We start from the raw sequence: 22453 nt of genomic DNA on the forward strand, positions 1-22453 counted from the left end.
CTCTAGTAAATAACAATATCCCCACTGTGCCAATAACAGTGGCGAATAGATTCTAAATAAGGCCGTAGCAAGCCTCCAGTAAAGATAGGGATGTATGTGAGAGGAGGTCAAACGTGTCTACATACCTTTATCAAAATCTTCATCATTATGATCAATCTTGGATGTGTTTTGCCATATAAAGAAATTTTTATAATTGGAGCATATTATGGAAGAAACTAACAAATTGCAATGAGTTTTTGCAAGATTTTGTTGAAGAAATGATAGAGTTAGCAAACAATAGAATTTGTCTATGTGAAAAATCTTATAATATTCAAATTAAACAAATTTTATACGATGCGTCTGCAAAATCCTTCATATTAAATATAAGATCACAGCGGTTATTTTAGTTGTACAAAATGCATAATTGAAGGTGAATATAGAAAAAAACGTATTTGTTTTGCAGATATTCATGTTGCAAAGAGAACGAATAATGATTTCTTAAATGAAATAGATGACAATTTTCATTTAGGCTTTACCAATTTAAAACAAATACCGCAATTACATTTTATAGAAAATATTCCTCTTGATTATATGCATTTATTTTGCTTTGGAATTATGAGAAAATGTTTATATATGTGGACAAAAGGTGACTTAAAAGTTCGTTTGCAATATCATAACTGCCAAATATTATCAAGCATTTTAGAAAATATTAAATATAGCATACCAGTTGAATTTTGCAGAAAACCGAGATCTTTGGATTACTTAAAACAATGGAAAGCAACTAAATATAGGCAAATTTTATTATACACGGGCCCTGTTGTCCTTCGAAAAATACTTTCAAATAATTTATACCATCATTTTCTAACACTTACTGTAGCAACTAGAATTTTATGCTGTAAAAATTTATGTAACAATTATTTGAATTACTCTGAAGAATTATTAATTTATTATGTTAACACTTTTAAAATTTTATATGAAAAATACAATATTTTTCATAATGTTCATGGTCTGATTCATTTATGCGACGATGTTCGCATACATGGCACTTTAAATTTATTTAGCGCTTTCAAATATGAGAATTTTTTACAAGAAATAAAAAAAATAATTTGCAAAGCTGATAAATCACTGCAGTAATTACATAGAAGATATATGGAGAAAAATGATGCCATATGTAATACAGATTTGGCATATGAAGAAAATCCAAAGATACAATTACTCATTGAACATTGTGATGGTCCATTTATTCATGACTGTACAAATCCTCAGTACTTTTTTTTAATAATATATCTACCGCAACTAAGCCTCGCTTATCTAGCAGCTTGTATTTCAATATAGTCACTGTAAGATAATATTCCCTTGAATATTTCCGTTTATTACTTGCATCTTTCGTGCAGTTACTCTAGTCTAAGGAACTAAATCAGATGGCTTTAGTCCTTTTGAATCTCCGTACAACCCCTGTATAATTCAGCAGGTGCTGTACGAAGGAATTGCTGTGATTGCGAAGTCTCTGTTCATGCTTCGTTGCCATATGTTTTATTACTTCATCGATTGTATTTATGTTTAGGTTTTTATGAATACTCATTACGAACATACAAGTTTTTAATTAGCATTAGATTTCTTGGTACAGCCCCAAAGCTGTATTCCAGACTGCCGTACATCCAGACTGGTTTTGAGAACTTATTTGTATATTAGTAGTTTATTATGTATATTCAATTTAGATCGTCTTCCGAGTAATCAGTACATTTTCCTAAACTTGATGTCAAGCTCTTCTTTTTTTTCTTGATGTACCTTCCATTTCAGCTTCGCGTCTAGTGTCATGCCTAAGTACTTCGTTTGACTTCGTTTGCGTATGGAATTGTTTGAGAGTTAATTAAAATAGGAAGGTTTTTTTATTTTTTATACGTAAAACTCACGTGAACCGATTTGGATTCATTGAACTGGATTCGCCACCTTTTTGTCCAAGCGTCAACTTTATTTATAGTTAGTTGTAGCTTTTTTGTCGTTTCTCAATATTATCGTCAACTGCCAAAATTGCGGTATCGTCCACAAAAATAGCCATAATTGTGACTTCGTCTTATGGGATGTCACTTGTAAACAGAAGATAAAGGGTAGGTCCAAGGACACTTCCTTGCGGTACTCCAGCGGAGATTTCTTTGAAGCTCGAGTATTCGCTTCCATGTTTAACTCGAAAGATTTTTTTCAGATAAATAGGACTTTAGTAATTCACAATACTGATCAAGAAGTACCTGTCTTAATTTGTATAACAATCCCTTATGTCAGACCTTGTCAAAGGTCTGGGAGACATCAAGGAAAACACTCGAGTATACTTTTCTTTTTTCCAGCGTTTCTTCGATAGTATAATCGATTACTCTATGAATTTGTTCTACAGTCGAATGATTGTTTCTAAATCCAAATCTGGTGGTTTGGGATTAAACCTCTTTCTTGAAATATCGGGTTTAATCATCTTAACAACAGTTTTTCGAACATTTAGCCATTATCGGGAGTAAAGAAATAGGCCTATATGAATTCCTAACATTAGCATCTTTTCCTGGTTTATGAATCATAATGATTTCTATCACTTTCCATTGTCGTAGTATTTTAGTCTGATGACAGTATTAATAATATGTAGGAGTTTTAATTACGGCTTTCTCGGGTAATTCTTTGAGAATGCATCCAATGATCAAATCATATCCGGGAGCCTTCTCAATATTTATATTTGTCATTAATAACTTTTCTAAGTTCTTTAAGCGAAACTAGATGATTTCCACACTGTCTAATCTTGATACAGTATTAACATCTCTCTGTCTAATCTTGGTACAATATTTTCATCAGCCGATTGCCTAGAAAGAGGTTTAAATGTTTCTTGCAGATGATCCGCAAATAGTCTTTTCTTGATCATTTCTTGCCCAACCATTATTATCTTTACGATTAGGCGGTGACTGTATCTTAGATCTTTTGAGTCCTTTTGTGGCTTTCCAAAGCGAGTCCGAGTTTTTATCAGCAGTTAATCCTTCCACATAATTACTAATTGTTTGATTTTTTATTTCAGCAATCTGTACATTAAGCTGGTTACTTAATCTATTCAGCACCGTTTTATCTTGGGGCACAGCTCAGCTGCCACTTCTTGTACTCTCTATACTCCTCTTCTCCTTGATCAATTGTCGTACTTCAAGCGGGTAATTAATACTTGTTTTGATTAATTTGCCTTCGGCAGAGGGAGTGTTGTTCCACGCTGCTTATTATATTATGTTGGTTATTAAGAGGTCAACTTCAATTTCTAATTGATTAGTCGTTTTTAGTGGAACTTGCAGTTCAATGCAGTTGTCGAGCTCAGATTTAAACCCACTCCAGTTAGTTTAGTGGCTAGTTAAACTAGACGGCGCTTTCTTTAGAATTGGCGTCTCACTTATGGTTAAAATGACAGGCGTGTGGTCCGAGGATAGGTCACTGCAGCCGTCCACCTTTATTTAATTATCTGATAGTCCTTTAACTACAAAAAAGTCAATGAAATCTGGGACTTTATTAAGATCTGTCGGCCAGTAAGTTGGCTTTCCAGTCAAATGGAAGTCACAGCTTCGAAGTCAACATTGAGAAGCAATTTACCTTTGGGGGAGTTCAGCCTAGAGCCCAATTAAGTATGTTTCGCATTAAAGTCATCCTCAATAATAAAATTATTGCTGAGAGAGTTAAATAATTCTAAATAGTCGCTTTTCTGAAGTTTATATTGCAGGGGGCAGTAGATCGCCGAGATGTTAACTTCCGTATTTTTTGTTTTCACTCGAACAGTAATCGCCTGCACTTTCCAGTTCAATTTTTAAATCTTCAGTATGCTGAATTAAATCCTTGATTATTACAGTAATTCCTCCTCTAATTGTGTTAAAAGGATGAATAGAGTTTTAATTTGTATACCTATGTATTTTAATATAAGATTGTCTGGTAAAATGTATTTCCGATACTAGACAGATATCTATTTTGTCATTCCATAGAAAAGCTTCTAGTTCATGTTTTTTGTGTAACAGCCCGTTGGCATTCCAAGCTGCAATTTTTAGATAATTTATCATTTTTTCTTTCTGGCTGCGCTGTTATTTTTAACAATATTCTTCAGTCTATCCTCCATCCTTTGCAGTCTATCGAATATTATTTTGTTCGCAATTTGCTCGTTCAGTTTATTGAGGATGAGTACTAAAGTTTCCGAATTATCGCCTGATTGTTTGTTATTTTTGTTATCGACCTTTAATACTTGTGCAAAGGTTTTGCGGTTAGGAATGGACTGTTTTCTTTTCTTATTTCATTTATTTTGCTGAACGGCTTATTGTTTGCTAATGGCTAAGTTCTCAGCTTTTGAGGTTTCATAAACTAATTTCGTCGTTTTTTGAATTCTTTCGCTTCTTCACATCCTCTATAGTTTGCTGAATGCGATCCTTTGCAGTTTATCCATTTTGGAGCAGATTGTCTGCTTTTATTGCAATTTATAGTAAGATGTTTTTCGTACATTTGACGCAACGCGGTTCTTTCCGACAGTAAACTTCCGTATAATCGTAGCCTTGGCATCTTTTGCATTGCGGTATCATCCTAGAGTTCCTCCTAAGTGGTTCGATGTTAACCACTATATTGAGAATTGTTTTAAGTTCATAGATTTTTTCCACATTTTCCTGGTTTTTGAACGTTAACATGAAGAGTGGAAGGTCACACTTGATAATTATCTGTTTGCCTAGATCACTAACTTGTTTTTCTTTCTTGAGGACATTAAGGATATTGACAACGTCAGTTATTTTAAAATTTCTTTTACATAAGTCATCTTGTATATCTTTTGTTGCACACGACGCATGAAGTCCTCAAGCCGCGGATTGATCTTTCATTTTTATTCTTGTATGTATGCCATTGGACCCCTTCGACATCGAGTTTATGCGTCAGAGTTCTGTATGTATCGGAGTCAGATACGTTAATTTTCCATACATCATTGTTTAGTATAGTGATCTTATGGTTCTCGATCTTAGCCAAATTAAACAGAGCGTGCAGTCTAGAGTACTTCTTAATACCAATTATGTTTATAGGTGGTGGTTGCAGCTCTTTTGGCCAAGTCCATTTTTTAATTCCAGCTTTCCTTCTATACTTGGGTTTTGATCGGTTTCCAGTGAGGATTCTGCTTTCCTTTTTTTTATTTGATCTTCTCCTTTTCATGATCCAATCAGTTTCGCGAGTTAGTTCTTCCTCCTCCGTATAATATAATAATCTTGGTTATTTGCAATGGCAGTCCCTACTCCCGCCTGATCATGCATATTACTGCTCTTAACTTTTTTTAATTCTTCATTCTCCGCTTTCAGCAATGAGATCTTGCTGAGTTGGCCACAGAAGAATTCAATTTCTTTAAGCCTCTCTCTGAGCATTTTATTATCTTCCTCAAGGCTATTGTTTTTCCCTGATGCTTCCTTTGGTAGTGTTGTTACTATGGGGCTTCTTTTAATGGAATCCTTGCCAAGCAATAGACGCCTCTCCCCCAGAATCCTTGGCGCCAGAGGGTGGATTTTCCAGATGAGCTGTTGGTCTGCCACTTGGGGTACTCATTTCCGTACATTTTTCCATTGTCTAGTTTTAAAAGTGTTGCTAGTTTTGGTCTATCCTGGGTATTTTATTTCTCCGGTATCCTCCAGCATGATGGGCTTTCCCCAATCTGCCACCTGGGAAGGCCCGATGGGGGACAACCCTAGCAACCCTATACGGGAAAATCCGCAGTATAAAAGTATTAATTGTAGGAAAATATCAGGACGAGATGCGTAAGGGATAGTCGCACAAACTCGGGAGAAGATATATCACGTGATATTAATTGAACATGATTTAATAAAGCTCGTTAGCGCTCTCCTTTCGAACCATACGCAACTCAAATCGAAATCGAACGTTACTCTCCGCTGTTGGGACTACAATGGTCTCGAGTCAAAAGACTACACTAGTGCGTCGCTTGCGCAACGACATATGTTGACCATTCGTGATCCCTTCCGTTGGTCCTTCCGTGCGGTTCAACAACGTTAAGTATTCGTTAAGGTTTTTTGGTATTCGGCTTGGAGGCGTCGAGGGATTTTCTTACATAATATTGCACAATATATTATAGAATTGAAGATGATAACGCTAATAATTGTTGTTTCATGAAAGACAAAAGTATCAATAAAATTTAAAAATATTGCATATTGTAATAAAAGAAAAACTCGCGCACCAGTTTGTGGATAGTAGCGCCTCTTGTGATCGTTACGCAAATTATTTGACGGAAGAAATAAACCATATGATTTGAATCATACCGAAGTTTTCTCGAAAACACACGGTATTTATTCGTCTTCCATTTTTTGAATCATTTTGAGTATCATAAAGCAATAGTCAGTTAACGAGAATATTACAAACTTTAGAATAAAGAAGTTCGAATACGTCAAATTATTGTTATACAGGGTGATCCAGAACAAACGTTTGTCTTTAAAAAAATAAATTGTCGAGTCTATTCTAAGACGATTATCCCTTTACCAAAATTGTCTACGAGGCTTAGCTTTTAAATTATTAAATAAAATAGTTTGCGAATTACGGAACGAGTACAAGAGGTAGACAGAGACGGCGCAACTCACCGTCTGATACAGGCGATCATGTGGGACGCTCGACGCGATCAGCTGATTGCTGCACACGATGAGTGTAATAATCAGTGTGTGTGTGTGTGGTGTATTTATGCACGCGTATCCACACATGCACCGTACTCTCTCTCTTTCTCTCTCTCTCTCTCTCCCTTTTTCTCTCTCACTCTCTCACTCACTCACTTATTCTTACCTTAATAATGAGATTCTTCATACTGCTGATAAATAGCAGTGCCCAGTGTGTTGCACGATAATAATCGTCGTCGACGAGACGTCGTTTCTTCAACACGCAGTCTGACACATCGTCAAATAAGCGAAGTTTTTTCTTTCATCACTTTCGACACTTTTACAAATTTACTCGCGCACTTAATCACTCACGATTGATAAAAGGAGGAATTTACCAACGGTTACGGTACGAATTTAATAAACGGTTAACGCATTTAATTATTAATTACACACTCGATTAAAGAAACGCGTTAACAGAACGCGATACTCGATGCAAAGCGCGTGACGCGACGACCGACGACAAGCAGGTCAGGTTAGTACTAGCGCGTAATGCTACACGTTTATGTTTGGCAGCGCTAGAGGCGCTAGTACTAACCTGACCTGCTTGTCGTCGGTCGTCGCGTCGCGTTTGCATCGAGTATCGCGTTCTGTTAACGCGTTTCTTTAGGCCCACTGTCCATGGAGCGTCGCTGCATATACGCATCAGCGTAGCGTATTTGAAGTGACGATACGCTTACGACAATGTTCTTTCCACGAAGCGTACACGAAGCGTACACTAAGCGTATAGTAAAAATAATCTAAAAGCGTAATAGTAGGTAAATTCATTTGGATTCATTCAAAAACACGATGTCGAGCGATGATGAGGATATCATTGTTTTATACAATTATATTCAACGGCGTAGAAATAAAAAAAGATACTGGTTACATCCATATATCGAAAAGAATATTAATTGCAGACTGTTTGTCGCTGCGAGGGAATTAGCTGAAGACGATTATGTATTTCAAACATTTTACAGAATGAGTAAAAATAGTTATCAAAATTTAATGGAAATGGTAGGACCATTAATTCAAAAACAAAACACCAATATGCGACAGTGTGTTAGTCCTGAAGAAAGAATTTTGATAACATTGAGGTAAGTAAAAAAAAAATTACTATATATATTAATATTTATTGTAAATTAAATATGTTACAAAGAATCAAATTGCAATTCTCTGGTAATATTAGAAGTATTAGGCTGTGTATTGATCTCATCGATATTGGTCCACTGTGTACTTGGCAAACCTGAGATTACAAAATTCAGCGGTGAAGGAGTTGATGCACGTAGTGAGTCAAGCGATTCTGTGGATGAAATTGGTGAAATGTTCCGGTACTTATGTGTTGACTCAGACCTTGTCTGAGTTCTTGGAAATATTTGCTGCGTAGAAGCTTCATGTTGTCGGGGTTGTGTCATAATTTCATCAAGCAGCATTAAAACTTTTAATTTGAATTTTCGCATTTGCTCATCTGTAAGTTTATTTACTTCCGGTAACAAGCTAACAAAGAACATTTTTCTGTAATCTTCGTCGTTTGGTTTTTTCTTTTCTTGCAAATAATCTACAAAGGCTCTGTCCACTTCATTATTACAAGGCTTAATTTTTCTTTTAGGTTTTTTGAATGTCTGACTGACTGACTGACTGGTAGATTCCGACGTGCTCTCGTAGATTTCTTCTTCACTTTGTATTTCATTTAATCGTTCATTTATTTGATCCATTTGCTCGTTGTCTTGAGGAGGATTGAGTAGGTTTCCAGTTGCATCTGTGTGAACTACTGGTCTGACGTAAGGCAAAACAAATTGCATCACATCATGCAAATAATATTGTTTCTTTTGCTTGGTAGAAGATCCGCTAGGAGGTTGTTTCAGACTTCTCACAAATCCATTTCTAATGTTCTTCCACTTTTCTTTGCAGTCGGCCACTAGAGAGAGAGAGGAGAAGAATAATTACATTATTTATTTCAGGTATTTAGCTACTGGCTGTCCATTTAGAGCATTAGCATTGTATTTTGCGAGAGGGGAATGTACAATATCAAGAGTTATTGCAGAAACAACGCAGGTTATATGGAACGCACTAAAAGAAACATATATGCCTGTACCGACTACAGATGAATGGAAGAGAATTGCAAGAAGATATTTTGAACTTTGGAATCTCCCAAATTGTTTGGGAGCTATTGACGGCAAGGATATTAGAATTCAAAAATTCCCCAACACAGGATCTGCTAATTTCAATTATAAAGGATATCATTCTATTATTTTATTGGGATGCTGTGATGCAGATGGCTATTTTATCACCGTTGAATGTGATTTTGCTGGAAGAAACAGTGACGGCGGTGTATTCCGTGTGTCAGCTTTAGGGCGATGGTTAGAAAGAAACGGTCTGAATATTCCTACTACATCACCATTGCCTTACGATGAAACTGGGAATAAATTTCCGTACTATTTTGTTGGTGATAACGCGTTCCCTCTAAGAAATAACTTAATGAGACCTTATGTTGTGAGGGGTCTTGATAATGTGAAAAGAATGTTTAATTATAGATTGAGTCGTGGACGAAAAAGTATAGAATGCGTATTCGGAATGTTGTCACAAAAATTTCAAGTACTTCTTAAACCGATCACATGTCGCAAATATGAAACCATAATTTCAATAGTTAAATGCACATGTATACTTCACAACTATATACGTAAAAACGATGGGGTTCCATACACAACCAGCACAGATAACCCTACAAATTCTGCAACATCCAAAAATATACCAAATTTGCAATCAAATATGAATTTCATACCTTCTCCTTCAGGTTTACGTAATTATCTAGCTAACTACTTTCTACAGCCAAATGTCGCCTTGCCGTGGCAATGGAATTATTGTATAAATGATGAATAAATTTTTATTCGTATTTACTTACCTGGCCATTTCATTTTAACCGCTACTTCACTCCATGCTTTGTCCGTAACGTCCTTCCTTGCATACTCTGATAAAGTATTGTTGTATAAACAAGGATATTTCTCAAAAGTTTCAACAAATATCGTAGCCGACATAACGCTAAATACACGAAAATCTGATCAACCGAGAACACGTGTGTCGCGCGTTGTACGCCAGTCGACCGACACGCTGTACGCCGGGCTTCGTGACGAAAGCATGCAGCGACGAAAACGCGACGTTGCCGCTTCGTCAACAGATGCCCATTGCTTTACATTGGTCGCTGCATGGAAGCGTACAGTAAGCGTAGAATATCTAATACGCGTCTATGCAGCGACGCCTCCGTGGACAGTGGGCCTTAATCGAGTGTGTAATTAATAATTAAATGCGTTAACCGTTTATTAAATTCGTACCGTAACCGTTGGTAAATTCCTCCTTTTATCAATCGTGAGTGATTAAGTGCGCGAGTAAATTTGTAAAAGTGTCGAAAGTGATGAAAGAAAAAACTTCGCTTATTTGACGATGTGTCAGACTGCGTGTTGAAGAAACGACGTCTCGTCGACGACGATTATTATCGTGCAACACACTGGGCACTGCTATTTATCAGCAGTATGAAGAATCTCATTATTAAGGTAAGAATAAGTGAGTGAGTGAGTGAGAGAGAAAAAGGGAGAGAGAGAGAGAGAGAGAGAAAGAGAGAGAGTACGGTGCATGTGTGGATACGCGTGCATAAATACACCACACACACACACACACACTGATTGTTACACTCATCGTGTGCAGCAATCAGCTGATCGCGTCGAGCGCCCCACATGATCGCCTGTATCGAACGGTGAGTTGCGCCGTCCCTGTCTACCTCTTGTACTCGTTCCGTAATTCGCAAACTATTTTATTTAATAATTTAAAAACTAAGCCTCGTAGACAATTTTGGTAAAGGGAAAATCGTCTTAGAATAGACTCGACAATTTATTTTTTTAAAGACAAACGTTTGTTCTGGATCACCCTGTATATACAGGGTGTATAAAAAGTACCGGGACGGTGAAATATCTCTAAAACTAAGAATTTCAGAAAAAAATGTTTCAGATAAAAGTTGTAGGATTTCAAAAGATCTATTTATTAACGCTATGAGTTTAACCTTGGGTGGCGTCGTCAAGGTCAGAGCAAGGTCACCTAGAATTTTTTAAATGGGACCCCCCCTATTTTTATTGCATATTCTTGTAGCTCATTTCGAGAGCTTTCCAAAACACTATAATTAAGTTAGTTTTCATTCAGTACTTTCCGAGTTATGAGGCTTGAAATCATTTCTTAATTTTACATAAACCGTAAAATATTTTGTAAAATATTCATTTTTCGATTATCTTAATACTTTTATGTACAAAATAATGAGAGGAATCAATTGGTGTAAAGAAAACACATAATTTCGAAAAAAAAATGTAATTGTTAATTGCAAATTACATTTTTTTTTTTTCGAAACAATTATGTGTTTTCTTTACAGGTTATAGTGGGACGGCTCTTGCCGCCGCGTGCTTCTACTCACGCAGATTGGCCGATCTTTTTTAATTAATTTTTCATTAATTATTGCGAAGAACGCAAAATGGTAAAGGACTTTTCTACTCACAAGGAAAGGCACGAAAGTGTCCCCCTCCGATTTTGATGAGCTTTTAATATGTTGTTTTGTAGACAAAAATAAGGAACACGTATCTTTTTATACGTGCCCATACTCGTGTTTAGGGGGTAAAACACCCCTTTGAAAAAAATCGGTTTTTCCCTTTCAAGATGAATATTTCAGAAACTATAAGAGATAGAAAAAAATTTTCAAATTAAAAGTTAAGTGGCTTCAAGAGTACTTTACAATTACAAAAAAATTTTTGTTTTTTAAATCTTCAAAATACCCCCACCACTAAATATATTTTTTTTAAATTTTGAAATTTCTTTATTACCATGTGAAGTGTTATTTTTTTACGAATCCATCTATATATAATTAAATTATGTTTCGAAAAGTCATTTTCCAGAATTAATTATAAACCTCTCTGTAATACGTTATTCGTGTCTGTCCATGCGCTCGATTTTTCGCGTAACACATCTTGTTTTTCCGTGATAGAAGATAATTAACAGATACATTTGAAAGACATTTTATATAATTTTCGGAAGTTTTTATCATGTTAGACATTTAACCCTAAGCAGTTGGATACATAATAAATATCGAGACACAAAAATAATATATTATACAGGGTGTCCCATTTTAAAAGTTCCACCCTCATAACTTTTCAGGATCAACGTTTGAAGGAAAACGACTCGGATAAAAGTTGTAGGGAACAAAGGGGGCTATCTAATAGTGGCCTTGGATTCGACATTAAAGGTCATTTTCAAAGTCATTTGAAGGTCAACTTCCGTTCTTTAAATGGGAACCCCTATTTTTTATTACTTATTCTTATAGCTCATCTCGAGAGCTTTCCAAAACACTATAATAAAGTATTTTTTCATTCAGTACTTTTCGAGTTATGAGGCTTGAAATAATTTCTTAATTTTATATAAACTATAAAATATCTAGTAAAATATTCATTTTTCGATTATCTTACCTTAATACTTTTATGTACAAAATAATGAGAGGAATCAATTGGTGTAAAGAAAAAACAGTTGTTTTTAAGAAAAAATATGTAATTTGCAATTAACAATTCCATATTTTTTCTTAAAAACAACTGTATGTTTTCTATACACCAATTGATTCCTCTCACTATTTTGTACATAAAAGTAGTAAGATAATATAATCGAAAAATGAATATTTTACTAGATATTTTATAGTTTATATAAAATTAAGAAATTATTTCAAGCCTCATAATTCGAAAAGTACTGAATGAAGAAATACTTTATTATAGTGTTTTGGAAAGCTCTCGAGATAAGCTACAAGAATAAGTAATAAAAAATAGGGGTTCCCATTTAAAAAACGAAAGTTGACTTTCAAATGACCTTGAAAATGACCTTTAATGTCGAATCCAAGGTCACTATTAGATAGCCCCCTTTGTTCCCTACAACTTTTATCGGAGTCGTTTTCCTTCAAACGTTGATCCTGAAAAGTTATGAGGGTGGAACTTTTAAAATGGGACACCCTGTATAATATATTATTTTTGTGTCTTGATATTTATTATGTATCCAACTGCTTAGGGTTAAATGTTTAACATGACAAAAACTTCCGATAATTATATAAAATGTTTCAAATGTATCTGTTAATTATCTTCTATCACGGAAAAACAGGATGTGTTGCGCGAAAAATCGAACGCATGGACGGACACGAATAGCGTATTACAGAGAGGTTTATAATTAATTCTGGAAAATGACTTTTCGAAACATAACTTAATTATATATGGATGGATTCGTAAAAAAATAACCTTTCACATAGTAATAAAGAAATTTCAAATTAAAAAAAAAATATATTTAGTGGTGGGGGTATTTTAAAAATTTAAAAAAACAAAAATTGTTTTTTGTAATTATTGTAAAGTACTCTTGAAGCCACCTAACTTTTAATTTGAAAATTTTTTTCTATCTCTTATAGTTTCTGAAATATTCATCTTGAAAGGAAGAAACCGATTTTTTTCAAAGGGGTGTTTTACTCCCTAAACACGCGTATGGGCACGTATAAAAAAATACGTGTCCCTTATTTTTGTCTACAAAACAACATATTAAAAGCTCATCAAAATCGGAGGGGGACACTTTCGTGCCTTTCCTTGTCAGTTTAATCCGCTCTATTTGCTCACTTCGGGTGTGTCAAAAGTTATCGAACATTATGTATAATTCAAATTATCGATTTAGCCTAGCAAAAATTCAAGTCATTCAACCGTTATTGAGGTCCGATAATCTAAGATATTCTCAACTATCTAACTCGCGTATAAATACACGGGGTTCTATTGCTGCGCGTGAACTTGACGCGAGACTATTATGTCTCTTGATATGATATTATTGTATGATATTATATATAATTACAATTAGAAGGGAGTGCGAAATTATAGCTTAATATAATACAATATTATATACGATAATATACAATATTATTTATAATTCAATTTCATCATACTCATCCTTCAATTTTATCATTAATATAACAGCATTTATTGGATTCTAATGCAACAATATATAGAAACGACTAAAAATATTTATAATTAATCATCTTTCAATCATTAGGCTATATACATACAAAATGCAATATTAATTTGTGCATGTATGTATTCATTGTGTTATTTTTTGTAAAATTTTATTGATATCATAATATGTTCGTACTTTGAGCAATGTATATGAGCCCGCCTCTGTATCTGTTTTATATGTCAGGCTTCTAAAAAATATGATTACAATATGAACTACAGAATGTATATATTTTCCTATCTAGATATATAGAGGGATCATTATATTTCTATTAAGAGGTAAGGGATTATGTTATAATGTTGGAATGAATTATATTATAACTATTAAAAGTGATAATTATCTTCAAAAAAAGCACAAAATGCATCAGAGTTCATGCAATCGTTTATAAAATTATTATTCAAAGTGTATTTAAAACGTTTTAGAATTTTTTAAAATAATATTTGTTAGCTTTCAAAATATTTGCCTTCAATCGCTATTAATATCGCTTCTGATGTATTATAATAATTGCTACTTCAGAAATTATCGTCCTTAGTTAAATTCAATTATTTCATTTTTTCTAATTTTTAACAGAATATATATTTTTAAAAAGCAAGAATTATGTATTACAAAGCTTTTCTGTTTCATAATATAGAGAGAGAAGTTTGTAGTCTAAAAATATATAAATTTAAACTATTCAAAAAAGTAAATATTTTTCAGAAAAATAAATTTTGTTCCGTATTAAAACAAAGTAGCTACAAATTTATCAGAGAATCTATCATTGAAATAAGACAGTAATTTGTAACATATTGTGTATGACATTACATATTATGTTTGTATTACATATTATATGTAATAAAAATATATTATAGATATGGTTATGAAGACTGTGTGAAACATATACAATCTATTCCTTTGAATCCATCACCGGAAGTGTTTGGTCTCCATATAAATGCAGGTATAATTCGTAATCTTGAGCTCACCGCGAATTTATTTGATTCTATGACATTAATACGGAGTGCCGTAATCGTAAGCGATGTCAAAAAACAAGATGAAATTTTATTAAGTATGAAAAAGGATATATACGAAAAAATACCTGAATTATTTGATATCGAAGAAGCGCAAAAGCGTTATCCAATCATATATACAGAATCAATGAATACAGTATTAATCCAAGAATTAGAGAGATATAACGATCTTTTGGCCGAACTACGAAATAGCTTGATGATGTTGGAAAAAGCAATAAAAGGATTCATAATAATGACACCATTGCTAGAGGTATGTTCTATTTATGTATAATTAAGTCATTAAGAAATATTCATAAATATTGGAATTTAAAGTCTTAAATGATGTCGTTCAAATCAAGAAATATGGATATTCATAGATTTCATGCTAAATCATATATGTGCATAATTATACTTTATAAACGCCAGTTGAAGATATCTTAAGGATCTTTTTACTTTTGAAAATTGTCAAATTTTTATTTTTTACCACTTTTATACTTTAGATGCGTTTTGATTTTTACTTAATTTTGTTTCAAATAGGATTGAAACAATAGTTTTAAACGGTACGATAAATAGCGAAAGTAATTATTATTATTTAATTATTAATTATTATAATTAGTTAAATAATTATTCAAATAATTATTAATAACACAGGCCTGCGAGAGTCAGTTACAAAAAGCAGAGTAGGTGAATCTGATAGATTTTTTGACGTTAAAAACGAATCTGCCCGCAAAATTACCTCAATAAGTTATATTTTCTAGTAATTTATAGAAGTATGAAGTTATAAAAAAATTTAAGTTAAAGAAAATTTACACATAGATATCAATATGATAGAATCATATTAAATCCGCTATCTTGAAACTTGAAAAGGTTTATATATCTATCAGATTCGGTTGTCGAAAAAAGTCCCGTAAAAATATATTTAATACAGTTGTTATACATTTTGATAAATTTTTCTAAATTTTATACCTTTTTTGTGATCCTATCCGTTATATTGGATCCGCCATTTTTAATTTCAAAAAATGACGGCGTTCAAAAATTTATGTTTTTACCAAAATTTTAATTAGTGATAAGACAGAGAGATTGCACGGTTGATTTAGAATGGACCACTATGTATGACCTGTCTTATAACTTGTCTCACACTATCTCAGCGAGAAAAAATGATGAGGCGGCAATCGAAAGTGGATATGAAAGATAAAAGCTAATACTATACGATACCATTAGCAGCAATATTTCAAAAAATTCAGTTCCCTCATAATAAATTCATGAAATTGATCGAAATAGCCATTTTTGGACTATTTAATCACAAATTACTCAAAAACCTGACATGCTAGAGAAATTCTACGGCCAAATTCGTTTTCAGCATCAAAAAATCTATCAGATTTATCTATTCCGCTTTTTGTAATTAACCAAACCTAAAATTTCACAGGTATAATTAAACCTTTAAAAAAACCTTATAAAGCTAAAAAAAGTACGCCAAGTACATTAAAAAAATCTTTAAAAAATAAAAAAGTCTAAAAGAGTGATAAAAATAAAATATTTAAAAACTGAAATGAGATCAACACTATTAGCCAAGTACAATAAATTATGTGATATTAATTCATAATCAATACTAAATGAATTAAGATTACTTTAATTTCTAAAGCACTTTTTATATGATGTAATCGTACAGTTTGAAACAGGAAAAAGCTAGATGTTTAATGGGTAAAATCAATGTAAAATTTGAAATTACACTACGGACGCGCGCGCGTAGTGCGCTAAATTTCGAACTTATATATCTTGTCTCCTCTGTATTACCTGGAAATTACTACACAGAGATCAGGCAAAGTGAAATTGCTTTTTTTTTAGATATTTTGCCTCCTCTGTATTACCTGGAAATCATCACATGAAGATTAGGCAAAGTGAAATCTCCTTTTCTTATGAATTTTTTTATTTTCTCTGCAAGTTAAGTTTGATTGTTGCAAGCCGGATTGGAAAGCCTCGCGGATTGTTTCTGGCCCACAAGCTGCCAATTACATATCCGTAGTCTAAGACTTATTTTATAAAAATGTAATTTGTATTTACTAAATGAAAGGATTAACAAATATATATTGTATATATATTGTATATTAAAATTTTTTATTTTATTCAAGATATGTATATAAACGGCGGGAGTGGGGGAGGGTACGCCAAGTTATCATCTTACTTCGACCTGAAGATCGTTTATGCGATTTAGAATTTGTGTAAAACTTTTTTAAATTATATACATATAAAAAGTGCTTTAGGAATTAAAATAATCTTAACTCATTTAATATCGATTACAAATTAATATCACATAATTTATTGTACTTGACTAATAGTATTGATCTCATATCGGTTTTTAAATATTTTATTTTTATCACTCTTTTAGATTTTTATTTTTTTAAAGATTTTTTTTATGTACTTGGCATATTTTTTACCTTCATAAGGTTTTTTTAGAGGGATCCCACCGCTTTTTGTAAAAATTTATATTATTTCTATGGAAAATATGTTAGATTTTTTTTTTAAATTTTTTTTATGTATTTGACGTATTTTTTTTACCTTTGTAAGGTTGTTTCTAGAAGGATATCACCACTTTTTGTAAAAATTTATATTATTTCTGCAAAATATATGTATGCATTTTTAAAAATCTTAACTAAGGGCGTAAGTCGCGTATTTTTATGAGGCTACATTTTCTAGATATTATAGTTCACTCCCAAGGGATGGTTTTTGAAAATTATTATACGTTAGTCTAGAAAGACAAGTCTCATCTAACGGCACAGATTTTATGTTTTTGTAATACACTAGTTCCGCGATATTAAATTTTATCCTCAAGAGGTGGTTTTTGGAAATTGTTATAATGTGATAAATTAATCTTCTTAGAAATCTGATCTAACGGCACAGTTTTGATATTTTTGTGATACACCATTTTCGAGATATTAGATATATTCTCAAGAGGTTTTTGAAAATTGTTATGCGATAAATTAATCTCTCACACGTATACAGGGTGTTTCCGGACATTTTCGACAAACTTAAAGAGGTGATAGATAAATGGAACAATTTTTGTTAAACAATCCGTGTCCGGCGATCCTTAAGTTAAGGCGCCAGGCTGCGATGAACATTTATGGTTGCGTATTTCTTGCCCCCGATACATTGTCGTATATAACCTCTGTTAATATTCGAAATGAGCTCATTAACAGGATTATGAACGCATGCGATACAATTCGCAATAATCCTGAACCTTTTTCAGAGGGTGCGTCAGTCAATGCACCATAGATGCAATGTTTGTATTGAGATTGAATCGCCATTTTGAACATTTATTGTAATAAAATAAACAAAATATAATTTAAAAAACGTATGATTTTTTTTATTTTAATCTAACCATATAGAAATCAAATAGCATTCATCGCAGCCTGGCGCTTTAAAGAGGCATCGCCGGATACGGATTGCTCAACAAAAATTGTTCCATTTATCGAGATCTATCACCCCTTTAAGTTTGTCGCAAATGTCCGGAAATACCCTGTATACACACACATATACACATATACGTATGCACGCATATGTACATAAATGGTTTTGTCTCTTAAAGCATTTTTGCACATCAAAGCGAATAATCATATATGCGCGGTATGAACGCCGCTTGAGGGACAAAATCGTTTTGAATGTGTGCGTGCGAAGATACGTGAGTCTGAACCTTATTGTGCAAAATGAAAAATGTCACAATTCTGACATGCGGTTCTTATTTCTCGGGATTGACTGCACCAATTTTATTCAAACTGGTCGCAATCGAAAGCTTGTATTTACATTATATAATAAAAGTGCTAGATTTTTGATTACGGCTTTAGTTTCTGAAATATTTTAATCGAAAGTTTATTTGACGTAAAATTCCGGATAAGCTATTTGACACCGCGTCGAGAACAGTGGCTCTTAATGCTCGGATCCAGCTTTTTATCAGGTTTTTATGTATTTGGCGTCGCGATGTTACCGCGTCGCTTGATAATTATATTATTAGGTCTAAAATGAAAAGTTTTGCCTATAATATAAACTATAATATATAATAGAATTTTCAATAAGAAGTGATGACACGTGAATGCATCAAATAAAATGAAAATAGTTGGTTGTCAAAGAATGAAAAATCAAAACCAACTGTTTAAGTAAATAATGAAATTAATATATGAAATTAATATATATGATTTTAGAACTAATATAAATTAAAAAATTAATTTCTTTAAAATAAAATCATATCTAAAAATTGACATATTTTTTTTGAAATTATGTTTTCAAAATTGATATGCAAACTTGTTCAAAAATTATTGAACTGATTTACTTCAAATTTTATACATATTTTTAGTATTATTACGGCCGCAAATCGATATCAATATTAAACTGAACGCGTGCAATATAATTGTCTTATATACATTACTTCATGCTCACATTCATAGAGTAGTAATAGAGTAGTAATAGATAGAGAGTAGTAATAGTAATAAACACTTATAGAATACTACTTTAAAAAACATTCACAATGACTCCGGAGATTCTTGTCTGGACAATTTACAAGAGAACGTACTGGTGAGGCTACCTTCGTCCGAATTTTTGTAAAACGTACAAATCAGTTTGTCTAAGATTGTTTTGACGACATCGCCGACTTTAGTGATTTGTCACGTAGATTCAGCCCAATATTTTAATTTTGGTATATGTTAAGCGATCGATATAAAGAGAAAAACCAAAACCAAAAACTATCATGGCTATCGTAACGGCAATAGAATTAAGTGTTATTCGTCTCTTTGAAACTCGGAATATTGAGACGTATAATTATCGGCTCTCATTTATCAATTCTTCTTCTTCTCAGTCATTTCATTATTATTAAAGAGTCGTGACACCTATTGATTTAGAGATGAAATTTTGTCTCGCCATTTGTCTGTAGCATGAATAGCTTGATAGAGAGATTAATTCTCCTTAATGTTATTTTCTCCTTAATGTTACATTTTCTCCTTAATGTTATCCATCCAACCTATTAATAATCTCCTATGCCGTTGTTACCCACGGATTTCTCCCTGCATTACCAAGCGCCCCAAGCTATCTTTATCTCTTCTTGCAATGTGCCCAAAGTATGTTAGTTTTTTCCGGTTAATAATTGTTGAAAGACGTTCCCTAATATCGAGTTCTTCGACATTAAAATGGATACGTTAGTTTTTCTTGCAGTCCAAGATATTCGGAGTATTCTGCGCCAGACATACATTTCTAAGGCATCAATATTCCGCCTATTAGTTTTGGAAATGGTCCAAGTTTCTGAATTATATATAAAGATAGGGAATATAAGGGTTCTAGCTAGTCTAACTTTGGTTTGTTTAAAAATATGATCGTCTCTCCAGATTTTATACATTTTCCTAATTGCTACTTTGATTATTTCAGACCTTCGTAACATTTCACTTTTTATGTCTCCGTTGTTAGTAATTAGGGAAGCCAAGTAAACGAATTGTAATACAACTTCGTATTCATCAATGTTGCGCAGATAGTGATTGTTAAGATTGGCGCAATCGACTAACATGATTTTTGTTTTACTCTTCTTAATTTTTAGTCTATTACTTTCTTTCTCAAATCTGTTGAATAAGAAAGTAATAGAATTCAGTTAATTTTTCTATAGCTGTTATAGGTAAAATAGCAGTGTCATCTGTATAACGCAAATTTGATATCTTTCTGCCATCAACAACCGCGCCACTCTTCCAACTCTCCAGTCCTCCTCATAGCATATTCGGCATAGATATTGAAAAGTTGGGAAATAGGATACGTGTCGAGTGTCTGATTTAATTTGCTCGAGTAGTGATTATCAATTCTTACGTAGTTATTATTATACAGCCGTGCAATAAGGAAGATGATATGTACGGGATCGTCCCAATTGCGCACATTCCCGATCGGACACGATGACATTTCCCGATCGGACACATAGAGTTGCAATCGGACACAGACCCGATCGGACACATGCTTTCGTCTTGTGCTTTCAGTACGAAACGAGATCTATTATTGTTTGACTCCACATGGGTTTGCAACTTTCCACGCAAAGCGAGGTTCAACCTACATTGCTCTATGCTTTCAGTGCGAAACGAAGTCTATTGTTATATAATTTCATATCCGATTGAGTTTGTGTCCGAGCTGGACTGTGTCCGATCGGGGCTATGTCCGATCGGGTCTGTGTTCGATCGGGTCTGTGTTCGATCGGGTCTGTGTCCGATCGGGAAATGTCGTTATGTCCGATCGGGAATGCGCAATCGGGATTCACTCATATGTACTATATGTTGGCACTTCCATTTCCTGGAGTATTTCCCATATTTTGTTCCAAACTATAAAGTCAAATGCTTTGGAATAATCTATAAACGCTACATATAGAGGGATATAACTCCCGTGACTGTTCAATAATCTGTCTAACATCCAAGAGCTCATGTGTTTCTCTTCCTTTAATAAAGCCAGATTATTCTTGATATATTTGTTATACGAGATAGTTTCTTAATCGATCATTAATTACGTGAAGCATGATCTTGCTACAGTGTGGTATGATAACAAGTAGACGATAATTATCGCATTTTTAGTGAAGCCTTTTTTGTATAAAGAAACAATAATTGACTTTGTTTAATCATTAGGCTATTCTCCCGTAGACCATATCTTGTCACAGATTAGGTGCATCAGCTCTATCTCCCAAAATGGATATAGCATTAATTGTAATATCAATGCCTATTACTTTTCTGGCTTTGATTCGTTTAAATGATATTTCAATTTCTAATCTTAAGATGTTAGACTCAGATCTCAGAGTACAAATTGGATCGGTTCACAATCCTCTGCTGTGTTGTACCTTCCATATAGCTCCCAAAAGTACCGTTTTTAGTGTTCTGGTACCTTACTTATTTCTGTGACTATATTACCATTACAATCTATAGTCCATTCTATAGCCCAAGATTGAAAGTCTTTTGTTAATATTTTAATTTTTTGGAATAGATCTTTGGATGTGTTTTAATTTCTTCACTTATGCTATCGATGTAGGCATTCTTGTCCCTTCTAGAAAGGCGTTGTATCTCTCTATTTAGTTTTATGATCTTTATCATCATAAAATAGACCTTGTTCACTTATTCTATCTTTAATCTTTAATTTACGCCATTCTATCTTATTCAAGGTTTCAAGGTTATCCAATATTACTTTTTATATACAAGTGGTTGAAGATAGGGATGTATATGGGAGGAGGTCGGACGTGTCTATATGCTCATTTGATCAACGAGCGACAGAATCCATCCGTGGCAACGGCATCGACGCATATCCTGTGGAGAGAGCATTCACACATTTTTCAGCCTAACGAATAATTGCTAGAAAACAATATTCGCAGACTAGAAAAATATGTGAGGCGCAAGTGGCTGGATCGGGAATCGAACCCGAGTCTTTCGCTTTCCGGGCAACTGCTCTAGACCACTGAGCTATCCAGACTTCACACCTAATGCTGCTTTTTAACACAGTGATATGCGACTCCAGAGCGATGTTGGTATCTCACTCGATGGATGCAATGCCGATTGCCACGGAGGATCCCTGAAAGGTCGCTCGCTGATCAAATAAGTGCCGGTGGAGGTATTCGCGTGCATGCTGGCTTCCGACTGGCCTTCCGTATGAAACGGCACCGACGAGCACAACGCCGTAGAGTGACCACATCCCCCAAGATCCCTCTAGTATATACTAAAATCCCCACTGTACCAAATAGCAGTGGCGGATGGACCCTAATTGGGCCGTGGCAAGCCTCCAGCAAAGATAGGGATGTATGTG

General features: G+C 33.7%; 1 protein-coding gene and 1 pseudogene across 6 annotated transcripts in view; both read left to right on the forward strand.

Annotated features, from left to right (window-relative positions):
- The window catches only part of Dhc62b (Dynein heavy chain at 62B), an 835389-nt gene that overhangs the window by 741581 nt on the left and 71355 nt on the right, over positions 1 to 22453 (forward strand). For 5 of the 6 annotated variants that reach the window (XM_083104284.1, XM_083104287.1, XM_083104288.1 and 2 more), the window contains one exon: positions 14528 to 14933. In XM_083104284.1, the coding sequence (XP_082960410.1) occupies positions 14528 to 14933 (406 nt within the window). Of the gene's footprint in view, positions 1 to 14527; positions 14934 to 22453 lie in introns of those variants that run through there. The other variant, XM_083104292.1, reaches the window with a different exon arrangement.
- On the forward strand, positions 595 to 6201 carry LOC145974978 (uncharacterized; annotated as a pseudogene).

This window comes from Camponotus vicinus, unplaced genomic scaffold (genome assembly GCF_025532165.1).
Source record: "Camponotus vicinus isolate PSW18456_S1 unplaced genomic scaffold, iyCamVici1.0 SCAF_7, whole genome shotgun sequence".
Taxonomy (NCBI): Eukaryota; Metazoa; Arthropoda; class Insecta; order Hymenoptera; family Formicidae; genus Camponotus; species Camponotus vicinus.